We start from the raw sequence: 12,458 nt of genomic DNA, 5'->3' as shown, positions 1-12,458 counted from the left end.
AAATATGCATTATAATTATTATTATATGCAATATGCAGTATGAAGAAAAGTGATGTTGTAGTGTCAGTCAATAAAGAAACAAGCAGATATAGCATTTTTTTTTTAGTTAATTTAAAAATTGCTTGCTCTCTTATACAATGGATGAAGCTTGTAATTCATCATGAAGTGATTCCTCACATGGGAATAATGTTAAGTTTCAACTAACATTAAGCTAGTTAACCATCCAAGCAGCGGAGAAACACAAGTTTAGAAGCTACCGCTTTGTGTAGAGCAGCGTCACAGGCAGCCAATCAGGAGCCTGACTGATACAGAGGCATTGTTTTTGCTTTGATTTGATTGGCTTACAGTCAGAGAGGGTGTATCACCGGGGACAAAGACCAAAGATTGTATATAACCGAGGCATTCAAAGGTTATCATCTCAAAAAAGTGTTTATTCATTTATCCATCAAAGACACATTCGACCAGCATTTGGTGCTTGGCGTGTCATTATGTCTGACCCTGCTTGTGGCTCAGTGTCTGCTTTAGGAGAGGAAGAATACTGCGGTGAAACGTAGGAGCTTGGTGTGAGACGTTCATAATTAAACTTTGTCACAGTACTGTGTGACTTATTAGCACTTAGTGAAAATGCATAGTATTCTAACACCCATCCATATGTCACAACTCTGTGTGTTGGCCTATGGGTCTCATCTCTCTCCCTCTCTCTCTCTCTCTGTGACTGCATACAGCCCAGCTGCTACAGTGCATTTTGCCGAACTGAGTGGCTCCAGGTGGGGGTCTGGTGTTATCTGAATGTTATTGTGTTAAGTCGGAGGATCCCACGCTGTGCTGAGCTGTGGCGTGCCGTGCCATGCTGTGCCGTGTTGAACTGGGCCTTGTAGCGCTGTGAGCCGAGCAGAACTGTGAGGGTGTGAAAGGCGAGCCATGAACACTGGCTACCTCCTTAGGGTACAGAGCAAGAAGCTCAGATACCGTGCTCATGCTGTGTGTGTGTGTGTGTGTGTGTGTGTGTGTGTGTGTCGTGCTGGGTTGTGTGCATACTTGCGAGCGCAACAGTGTGTCCGTGCGTATACGCGTGCGAGCTTCTGCATGTGTGTAACTGTGCACATATATGTTTATGTGTGCATCTGTGTGTATGTGTGTGTGTGTGTGAACAGTCCTTGAGGTGACACGCGCACACACACACACACACACACACACACACACCGAGTGCACACCGTCTCTGAAACAGCCCAACTCTGAAATAGAGAACAAGTGTGATAACAAGACGGAGAGATGGAAGGGAGAAGGAGGGAGGAGGGGAGGGGAATAAGGGAGAGAGCAGCAGATGTAAAAATAGTCTGGAGAGAGATAAGGAAACAGGCAAGAAAAACAGAATCAAAGAGGAAAAAGAAATGGAAATTGAACTGAAACTTAAACCGCACATACGTTTTCCTTTTCTTTGGCGCTTCATGTTTGACAGGTACGTCAAGTGTGTGTGTGTGTGTGTGTGTGTGTAATGTCGTAAAGTGGCTTGTGTCACAGCTCTTTGGGAGTGGACAGCATAGCCTTGAGCTATTGAAGTGATGTTTAACCTGACTAGCACTCTGCTAGATCAACCACACACACACACACACGCATCTTTACGCACTCAAACACACACACACAGAAGCTTGAACACGCACCCACACATGCAACCACACACACACATGCATGCATTCATGTGCAGCTATACGATTTCAACACCTCGGCTTGAGCTAAGTGTCCTGCATAGCAATGCTGATGGGAGATCAGTTCATTTTTGGAGTTACAATGACATGTGACCATACAGGACATGTAACCACTGATCCCTGAGCAGTGCCTTAAACCTGAGAAGCCTTATGCCTGCTTCATGCTTTCTGTGCAGCCTGATGTGTGCGAGATCCATATGAAGTTAAACATGCCGCCTGCTTATTTTGGCATTCATGCTTTTTGCTCTTTTTTAATGATTGTGCACCTTTAACTTTCATTTCAGGTGGTGCACACCTAACACACGGCCAAATAAGGTCATTTGGGCCGCGCACACTCTGCCGCATTTGCTTCCACATTCATCGCATTCAGCTTAAGAAGCCTTTGATGCTTTATGTTTAAGTTCGATTGCTTTTTGTCGAGTGGGGATGAGAAGAGCGGAGACAGAGAATAAAGAGGTCTGTGTTGTTTTGCGTCTCATCTTTGTCTCACACACACACGCAGACGCGCACAGAGTCGGTCGAACACCCGCTCTGGACGCCCCTCTGAAACTGGCGAGCGGGCTTCCAGAAATTTCCATAAGCCTATTCAATCTAGCCACGTCCCTCTCTCTCTCTCTGTGACTTCCACCATTCTAATCCGCCTGGGAACATCTGGAGAGCCGTCCCCGAACGCTCCCTTCCCCATTCACTGAAGACGGCCCCTGTTAGCTTCCTTTCAGATTGCCATAGCTGTGGTAACTCCTGACTCTGTGGGAGCCGGTGTAATAGCCCAGCGTGAGCGCCGCACGCCGCCGAGTGGATTCAGACACTATTCTGTCGCTTCAATTGTCAACGTGGTCAGAAATGTGGAGGGGGAATTCATGAGCGGAGAGGAGTGCAAATGAAAGATGCGCGTGAAGGAAAGCCGCACCGCTGCCTCTTCTTCAGCAATAGGGTTTGAGAACGGGCTGATGCTGAGAACACCAATCTGATCTATTACTTTCACAGAATAATATAAACTGAGTCCATCTGTTTCTGTTGCTATTGGGCAAAACGATTGAGGTATAATACAATTTTCTCCATTAGCGAGGAACAAACATTTTGACATTTATAAAAAAAAAAGGCAGAAAATAAAACTGCTTCGCTTTGATTTCTGACTTATGGATTTTTGTATTAGGATACTAGTACTGATACCCTATTTTAACCCAGTATCATCCAAATATCCCATACCTGTATCTGTATTAGTCTATCTCTAGTTTAGACAGGGGAGACAGGGGAGACTTAACCAAATTAGCATTACTGCTGTGTCAAAGGATCCTTGTTTTTCATACTCCACTGACTCTGTTGCATGCAAATGGAATATCCGAACTGCTCGACAATCAGCCGTAATTGGCTACACCTAACACCACCAACAGACATCAACAGATTATAATGAATTAGTCATGAATTGAATTCATATTGGTAGACACCAAAAAATCCATTAGGAAATATCAAACTCATCTCCATATTAAGAAAACAAACCGGCGTTTATCATTTAGTCTACGTTACCCTAGAAAATATCACATTGAATATCTAGAAAATTCTCTACTGCTGAAACGAGAGATGGGAGAGAGAGAGAGAGATGAGTGAATGAGGAAAGAGAGAGAGAAAGAGAAAGCCGAGGACAGAAAGATAGACAGAGAGAGAGACATGGAGAGACAGACAGGGGGTTGAAGAGCACAATTGGACAAAGGGAAATGGGTTTGGAAGGGGATCAAGTATAAAAAAATAAATAAATAAATAAAAGGGTGTGTAGGTGAAGAGTAGGGAGGAGAGAGAGGAGGGAGGGTCGGGTAAAAACAAAAGGGGACGAGATGAATGTTAAACGGGGAGGTTCGGGGGAAGAGAATGGATGAAAAGGACGCGAGGGAAGAGGGAAATATAAAGGAGTAAAAGAGTGTTTTGGCGTGACGAGACCGCCGGGCGGCCAGCTAACCAGGCGGCTGACCAGTTTAGCTGCTATCTCATCGCTCTCACAGGCTTCTGTATTGACTAACGCCGGGGAAGGGAGGGACGGCAGGCAGAGAAGTAGGGGGACTGGGAAGTGATAATTGGCGATGTGCTTACCTGGCGAGGAGCCTGCCACCCCCAGCAGGGCACGCACACACACACACACACACACACACACACACACACCTGCCTGCAATGTTATATGCCAAGACAAGCTTTACTCCCCACCAGCCCCCACCCGCCTCTACAAACACACCCACACACACACATGCACGAATGAACTCAAGCACACCCAAGCACGCAAGCGGCTAGATTGACATTAGAGTAAAACCAATCCCGAGGTCTCTCCTATGGAATACTAATACGGCTGCCCTTGCCAGCTGACCTCTTATAGGCCAAACAGGCTGTCCGTCAAACTAATGGGGCGGAACGCTGGCATATTGCTTTCCCACAATCCCTCAGCAGAGCCAGGACACTCATTTACTTCAGTCAGCTTGTTGCCAAGGCAACATTTAGGATGGGTCTGGCGGTGGATGCACGCACGCACACACACACACACACACGCACACTGTTTCTCACACAGTTGTACATATGCACTTGCATACACGCAAACATATGCACGCATGAACACACACAGACAGAAATATGCTAAACACTACTATATTCAACTTACCCACACACACACACACACACACAGGGTTGTTTGGTAGCAGCAGGCGTATGCATGTGTGCGGCTGAAACCCTGACAGTGCTGTCTGCATGTGGAAGGTACACTAAGTGCTCTTTGTCTCTCCTCTCATCTGTGCGCTCCAAAACCAATCTTCTACTCTCACCCTTCATTCACAATACATGCTCTCTTGTTCATTTGCTCCGAAAGGCGGGCAGACAGCCTATCCTCCGCCAGCGTTTTTCTCTTCATCCAGACAGGGGGAAAGCACAGAGGGCTGCAGACGCACACAGGGACCGCAACCCAGAAACTTCCAAAGCCGGGTATCAAAACCCCGTCTCCACTCCGGAGGATGGATTATAGATGTCGGCGCGCGCAAAATCCAGCCTCGGCTTGCAGGGTCTGCGAGGAATGAAATATGGATGAAATATTAATTGGGATCGTGCTCATCTATTGTGCAGTGGGGTCCGGATGTCTTAAAACACCTAAACCAATCATGTGCGAGCGCTGTCCTCGTGGCTGGTTCACATCCTGTGCACTCTGTCCCCACAGACCCAGAGCAGGCTCGCTGATGGCAGCCGTCTGTCCCTGTTTATGTGTGTGTGTGTGTGTGTGTGTGTGTGTGTGTGTGTGTGTGTGTGATCAGTAGGTTATTATCATGCAAGTGCTGCACATCATCGTGGCAGGTGTGGGGTATAGCCGATTCCTCTTTCTGCACGTTTGACTATGCAGATGAGATGCTGTGATAGCACTTAATGGGAAACTTTGGGATTCTTATGCGGAGCTGAAATCAATGTCAGTGTCTGGCCTGGCCTGGCTCGGGGGAATAATGATCTCTGCTTCTGCTCCGGAGGTGGCCGACAGTCAACTGCAACGGCTTTCTGTCCGAAACCCGCTTCCACTCTACGTCAGGACCAGACCGCCCCCGGTGGTCCACGTAGGTTCAAGAGCCAGCGCACAAGAATTAACGTGCAACATTGCAGTTTTCAATCTCGAAGATCATTTATTGTGTCATGAGACGCGGCTGATACCTCCGGCTTTAGCTCCACCCATGGTTGATGTTGCTGCTGGCGTCAACTTTCGTAAAGTCGTTCCATTTTTTTATTTCACCTTTAATTGCAAACATTGCCGGTGCTGTCAATTTTGTGATTACATACTAAATGTAATTTAGTTCAATAAGCCACAAACCTGCAGAAAAATACTTCAATGCACTACACATCCCAGAAGTAGATCCAGACATATGGTGACCTAGAGGAAGAACCAACTTCGCTAACTTCAAAGTGTCAGTCCTCCTGGCTCTAGCAATTTCGATGGCATTTATTCAGAATTAAACTAAAAATGAGAAGTGTATCAAGAACTGGAAAGCTCGAGCGAAGACGCTAAGAAGTAGGAAAGCAACAGCGCGGCTGATTGAACCTCCCGTCATCATCTGGGGTTTCTTTTCTATTCGGGAAAAATCAATCAAGCTGGTAAAACGTTCAAATGGCAGATAAGCTGGAGAATAAATGAGCGACTGTGGCCAGCGGACATAAATAAAAAAGGTTAATTTCCTCCCCTTGAGTTTGTTGTCGATGCGGCGGCCGAGCTCAGCGCTCTTCCGGTTTGAAGTGTGAAAATAATGTCTGCAGGTGTGTGTTTGATCTAAGTGAATGACATTTACCCACGTACCCTTGAGACTGAGCAGAAAAGCACTGTAAAGACCTTTTGTTGCCTCACCTTTGATGAAAAACAACTCATAAATAAAGCTGAATGAATGAGCGCTTGGTTACTCAATCTGTACTGATGGAGGCACACGCTGATACACCGACTGTGTTCCTGGGTGGCTTTTCAACTCCTCTCTGCTCGTGAATCTGTCTCCTTCTCCTACTCCCTCTCTATTTCCAGTGACCCTCCCCACCCACACACACACACACACACACCTTTGGCCCTTCATCACCCTCCCCTCCCTTCATCTCCCGCTCTAACCGTCTTCTCCCTCCCATCGCTCTCTTGTTTGTTCCACTCTTCCCCCTGTCTCTTCCCTTACCTCTCTCTCTAATTAACACCTACTATCTGCCTGAGCAAACCCCCAAGGATGGAGCTAGAGAGAGAGAGAGAGAGAGAGAGAGAGAGAGAGTTGGAAATGAACACAATAGAAACGAGATGAGACAGATCAACTCATGGAGCGACAGACTTACACTGAGAGAGATTGGTACTGAGTGAAAGAAGAGAGAGAAACAGAGAGACGAGAAGATAGATGCAGATGGTGGCTGTTGGATCTGTTGGAAATTTGGTAATGAACAGACCTCATTGGTTAAATAAAAAAAATTTGACTGTTAAATAAACCACAGTGAATAATATACACGTGCTTTTATTAATACACGGGCATTCGTGCACACACACACACACACACACGCAGGCACACACTCACAGCCTCTCTAGAAACCATCTGTCTTTGTAGAGCCATCTGAGACTTCAGGGTAACATCAAACGATGCTGTAGATCTCGGGGTGTCGGACTGTATGTATGTGTGTGTGTGTGTGTGTGTGTGTGTGTGTGTGTGTGCGTGCGTGCGTGTATGTGTGTGGCTGAAGCCATAGGACACGAGGCTGTGCAGTCCATTTATTAGGCTTGGGGCTCAGCTGGTGTGTGTGAGTAAGGGCGGGGGCAGTGTGTGTGTGTGTGTGTGTGTGTGTGTGTGCGTGTGTGTGTGTGTGCGCGCACGTCTAAGTTCAGGACTTACTGCTTCAATGGAACACTTCACAGCAAGCACTGCTCAAATCTAGCTTTTGGACATGGAGGCAAGCAAAGGTACTGCTAGGAATGGACATTAGCATGCAAACCCAAACACACACACACACACACAGGCGTGTCACCAGATACGTCACCATGGAAACCGAAAAGTTATAACACACACACACACACACACAAGTTGGAAGGTTAGAAAAGGCAGTATAAGCGAGATGTCCCGGAAATCTAAACCTGTTTGCCCAAATGAAGACAAAGAAAACAACCACAGGCAAACACTAGCACCCAAATTTGCAAGCATTAACACACACACACACACACACACACACACACACACACACACACACACACAAAAACAAATGTACACGCTCAGAATAAGGTTGAGAGACCGTGTGTGTGCGTATTTTAGTGAGTGTGGGTGCAGCATTAGTAGTACAGATTTATTACAAGTATCGATTAGCCACGGACTTCCAACATCTCACACAAACACACACACACACACAGAGACACACACACACACACACACACACACAAAGCACTGAGTCAACAATACACTGAAAAATGACTGTTTATATCCACAGCACTCCACACCCATAAATTATGAACTATCGACTTTGCACCTGCACACACACACACACACACACACACACACACACACGCACACACACGCTGCGCAGCATGCAAACACACCTTCGAACACCTGCCATAACAAAGACCTACCAGCTACGAAACACAAAGAAAAATACAGACGCATAAACAACCATACACACAGATGTCGGCCTTCAAACACACAGACACGCCACACATAGGACATAAAACACACACACACGCGCACGTACACGTTCACGCACACATACACACACACCAAAGGGGTGGCAGACAGGATGTGACTTACCTCCTCCTCCCCCAAGCAGAGTCTTGTTGGCTGAAAGACAAACAGAGACAGAAAAATCTTTAAAACATCACAACATCACTTTTGTTGGCTTCGCAGCGGAGCGATCACGTTCTCACTTCTTTCATTCTCTGGGAGAACCATCAATTAATTCGTCTCTTTTGTGGTCAGACGGAGACGGGGCAGTCGCACAATACCCTCCGAGACCTGCGGCATCACTACCTGGACATTAAGGCGGGAGACAGCGGTTCTTTCACTGTCACCCCTGTGTTAAAACCCATTGCAAACCTCATCGCTGGATTTATTAATGTCTGAATACAACAAACATATCTGCCTTTGTGCTGCTGTGTGTGTGTGTGTGTGCTGCTCTCAGAAACTCAGGATCTCCATTTAATGAAGTTTTTTATCTGATCTAACACTGCTCGTGTCCTTTAACAGATAACCTGACATTTTCGGAGTTTTTTTTTTCATTACCAAGCTCTTGTCACATGTGCTGTCCTTCAGATGCCCTGATCATGACTTGTTAGTGGTGTCAGCATTCCTCAATAACAGCGGTTCTCAATCCGGCTCCTCGTGGCCCAGAGTCCTGCTGCTTTTCTTTCCTACGAGCTAGTTAAGTGCGTTCACCTGGCGTCCCAGGTGTAAATCAGTCCCCGATTAGCTGATTGGCTAGAATGAAAATTCGAGAAGCTGAGGAGCAGGACTGAGCCGCTGAAGCAAGTGACAAAATTTTGAACATCATGATGGCAAAAACTAGGAAAATAAGGCCCGGGTTGAAAATAACTGGAATTCTCCTTTAATTGAAACGTAACATTATTCCCATGTGGTGAGTCACTTCATGATAAATGGTCCATTGTATAAACCAGTGGTTTCCAATGCTGGTCATCGTGACCCAGAGTGCTGCTGTTTTGCTAGAATGAGTGCTGAGGACCGGGATTAAGACCCACTGCTCAATCAGACCAAGTAGCATCGCTAGCCGCAAAGCTAATGGATAAACTCAACGCTTAGGCTACAGCCCAAATGAAAATAAACAACTCTGTGAGAAGGAATAGGCAGGTCATATGGTTCAATTTGTCTTCTGGTTACAAAAGAAGGCGATCATCTGGGACTTTTTACCTGGACAACGGAGCGGTGACCACTGAATAGATATAGCATAAATAAAATGACAATATAATGAGCTCTTTTTGCAGCCAGGCAAGTAGAAAATGAATGCTAGTAGCTTGGCTGGCCAGCGTGTCCCAAATCATTAAGTTCCCTCCTTGGATCGAATGACTGCACATGTTTAAAGAGTGTAAATTGCTGGCAGGGTGATACGGCTGGCCGTGGCTGCTTCTGACATATGCGTTATATAAGTGTTTTTCTCACTCGCATATCCATAAACATATGTGGAGTCAGCAGCGCTAGCCTGGGGACATCTGCAACACTTTCAGCAAATTCAAGCCTGAACCATAAAATCATAAAAATCATGTTTCCCAATTCTTTCTTTGCTCGTGGATCAAATTTGGGCTGCCGTGACCACGTTAGGAAAATCTAATAAGCATATAATCTCTCTACGAGGGACAGTTACAAAGTTAAGCTAGGAAACGCAGGGGACAGCTCCCATTTTAGTTACACTTTGCCAGCAGGCACTGTGCCAGTGAGGCACGCACTCCGACAGTGTATCAGGCAAGTTAGTTTTTCTGCTAATCTAGCCTGCGAGAGAGAGGGAGAGAGAGAGAGAGAGAGAGAGAGAGAGAGAGAGAGACTGAATCCCATTGCTGCCTTTCTCTCTCAAGTATCCTCTATTCTGTATCATTTTCACCATCTCTTCTGCCTCATTAAAAGGAGAATCCCACTCAAGTTCAGCATTCAAATGTACTGTACTTCTCTGTGAACCGCGGGCTCACCGCCGTCTCCAAAAGTGAAATATGTCCTAATTTGTGATACGGCACCGATGTACAGCTCCATACAGAATGAAGTGGAAGAGACAGAAAAATAGGAAGAGTTATCTAATGTGACAGCGTGGGAGACTCTCTGGATATACTGTAGAGGTACACAGTTTGGTTCAGAACCGACGGACCCTGTGAGGAACCGAAATAAAGCTCATTTGAATGTAAAAGCTTTGATGGAAAAAAAAAAAAAAAATCTGTCTCCACAAAGTCAATCTCCCATTCATCTTATACTGATTAGCTGCAGGCTGTACATCGGAGTGACATCAAAGATTAGGGGCTTGTTCCTCTGGTTTCTGGCTTCAGTAAATATTCATCTCTGTTGACTAAAGTGGACTGCGTAGCCCCGGGCCATATTAAGAGCATCTGAACTCGGGCGCCCCGGTGGCTCACCGAGTAGAGCGCGTACCATAAGGCTCAGTCCTTCCCACAGTGACCCGGGTTCGAATCCGGGCCGCGGTCATTTGCTGCATGTCCTCCCCTCTCTCTCTCCCATACCTTCCTATCTCTCTCTCAGACTGTCTCTATCAATAAAGCATAAAATGCCTAAAAAATAAAATCTTTGAAAAAAAAAAAAAGAGCATCTGAACTCTTGAGTGTTGAATGGTACCCCCCTTTAAAGAACAGAAAATCAGCTTGAAGATGAGCTGAGCGTGCCGGACCCAAACCGCAGTCATCAAGGTCCCGCCGAAACCTCATATCCCCAAAATTCATCAGGAATCGAGAAAAAAACCCTAGATTTTCCCCATCGACACTCAGCTCTCAGTGAATATAATAAAGTGACCTTTTTATTGTGCCAGGAGTTCAGTTTCCTGATTGAAGCCACTGACTGAAACAATTGATTCAGATCATCAAACAGTTGATGCATGGCTCACCCATAACGGAGACAAATAACAAAAAACGCTGACATCCGCGACCTGAACGTGACATCACAGCTTCCCTCAATCTACCTCGTCTACTTCTACTTCAGTTGGTGATTTCCTGCATTTCCCAGAATGCCTCTTGACAACTCCTAGAGAACAGGCGTGAACTTGTTGCTTTCAGCTGTGGGTTATTAGTGTAGCTGGAGAGAGAAATAGTGCTAGCGATAGTGCGAGTTTCTCCAGTCAAGAAAAAGCACGAATCGCACCTCTTACTCGAAACACGTCCCGTGGCTGCACTGCATTCTGGTCTACTGAGGCCGCTGTTACGAGGAGAAATTGTTATCTCTGCCTGTATGATGGCGAGTCTAGAAAGAAGCCCTCGCTCTTTGATTCTGAGGGACAGGCACCAAAACCTGACATTTACCTTTGAGGTTTTAGACAGCTGAAAATAAACTCCATTTCAGCTGCACTGAAAATATGTCAGTGTGGCGTCACGTCACCTGCGTATGCACTTATCCACAGGAAAGAGAAAAATACCCCACCGAACAAGAAAATGGGCCCAGAAATGTACATTGCCAATAATGTTTTAAGGTGGATTTTTCCTTTAAACCCCAACTGCTCTGGTGTAGCTGCTCTGAGGCCAGCAGTCAAGCACTGTGTTTGCACTGGGCAGCTCCCAGGTGGGAACGTGTGGAACTACATGAATGCTAAAAAAGAGACGGCAAGCTCAGTTGATTTTCCTGGAATAAACAAAGGTTAAAATATCTGTCCATTAAAGCAGGACACCCAATGTCTTGCTCCACTGTAACACTGCTCTCCTCTCAGTCTTTTGTCCAATGCACCGTCTAAGAAATTAATCAAATACTCAAGTAGGGTTGACTTAGCCTGGTAAGACCATCCTGATCACGTGACCTCACATTCTGTTTCGCTCCATGGATCAGTCTGGACTTCTAGCCACCCACATCGATTTCAGTGGGCGGGAGTACTTGCCTTGACAGACAAACTCCTTCAGCCAATCAGCGAATCCAAATTCAAATCCAGTCGGAAGAACGGCGAAAACGTCTTTTCCGCCGAGAAACTCCGCTAGTGCGTACTCTTGTTCTTGTTTAATTGTTGTTATTGAGTCTATTTCTGCAATAACTGCACTTATGGCTGTGTTTACTCTACTAACGTTAACGTTACCACTCGTTGCTTCGGGAGACGCCATTACTGTTTTGCCAGCGGCGGCCTGTATTTCACGTCATCAACTACGACGCAGTCCCTGATTGGCCCGGTTACGTCATCAACTACGACGCAGTCCCTGATTGGCCCGGTTACATTGTAATTTCAGGAAAACGATGTGGGCGGCTAGAAGTCCAGACTGATCTGTGGAGCGAAACAGAATGTGAGGTCACGTGATCAGGATGGTCTTACCAGGTTAGGGTTGACTGCCTACTCTCCCTGTAGCGTACTGTATACTTAGCTATATCAGGAACTATAGGGACAGTATGGACTTATCTCAGTCCATAATCATATTCACAGCTGGCTGCCCTTTACTCTGTAATTCAAAAGCTATAATCCCACATCCTATTTTCATTTCTACCTTTCAGAAAGAAGTGGTGCCAAGTTCAAACTCAAGCTCAACTTTTACCTTCCTTGTAAGTGCAAAATTGATTTTTTTTTTTAATCTACCACAGGATCCATGTTTTAAATTCATTTCCCCGTAAT

At 45.9% G+C, this 12,458-nt stretch overlaps 1 protein-coding gene across 3 annotated transcripts in view; it reads right to left on the bottom strand.

Annotated features, from left to right (window-relative positions):
• macrod1 (mono-ADP ribosylhydrolase 1) overlaps positions 1 to 12,458 on the bottom strand; it is an 87,780-nt gene that overhangs the window by 25,787 nt on the left and 49,535 nt on the right. For all 3 annotated transcript variants that reach the window (XM_078289092.1, XM_078289093.1, XM_071927143.2), the window contains exon 4: positions 7,964 to 7,993. In XM_078289092.1, coding sequence (XP_078145218.1) covers positions 7,964 to 7,993 — 30 coding nt within the window. The remainder of the gene's footprint in view (positions 1 to 7,963; positions 7,994 to 12,458) is intronic.

This window comes from Centroberyx gerrardi, chromosome 16 (genome assembly GCF_048128805.1).
Source record: "Centroberyx gerrardi isolate f3 chromosome 16, fCenGer3.hap1.cur.20231027, whole genome shotgun sequence".
NCBI classification, from domain to species: domain Eukaryota; kingdom Metazoa; phylum Chordata; class Actinopteri; order Beryciformes; family Berycidae; genus Centroberyx; species Centroberyx gerrardi.
The sequence above is the reverse complement of the archived record's forward strand: the minus strand, read 5'-3'. Positions and strand labels throughout refer to the sequence as shown.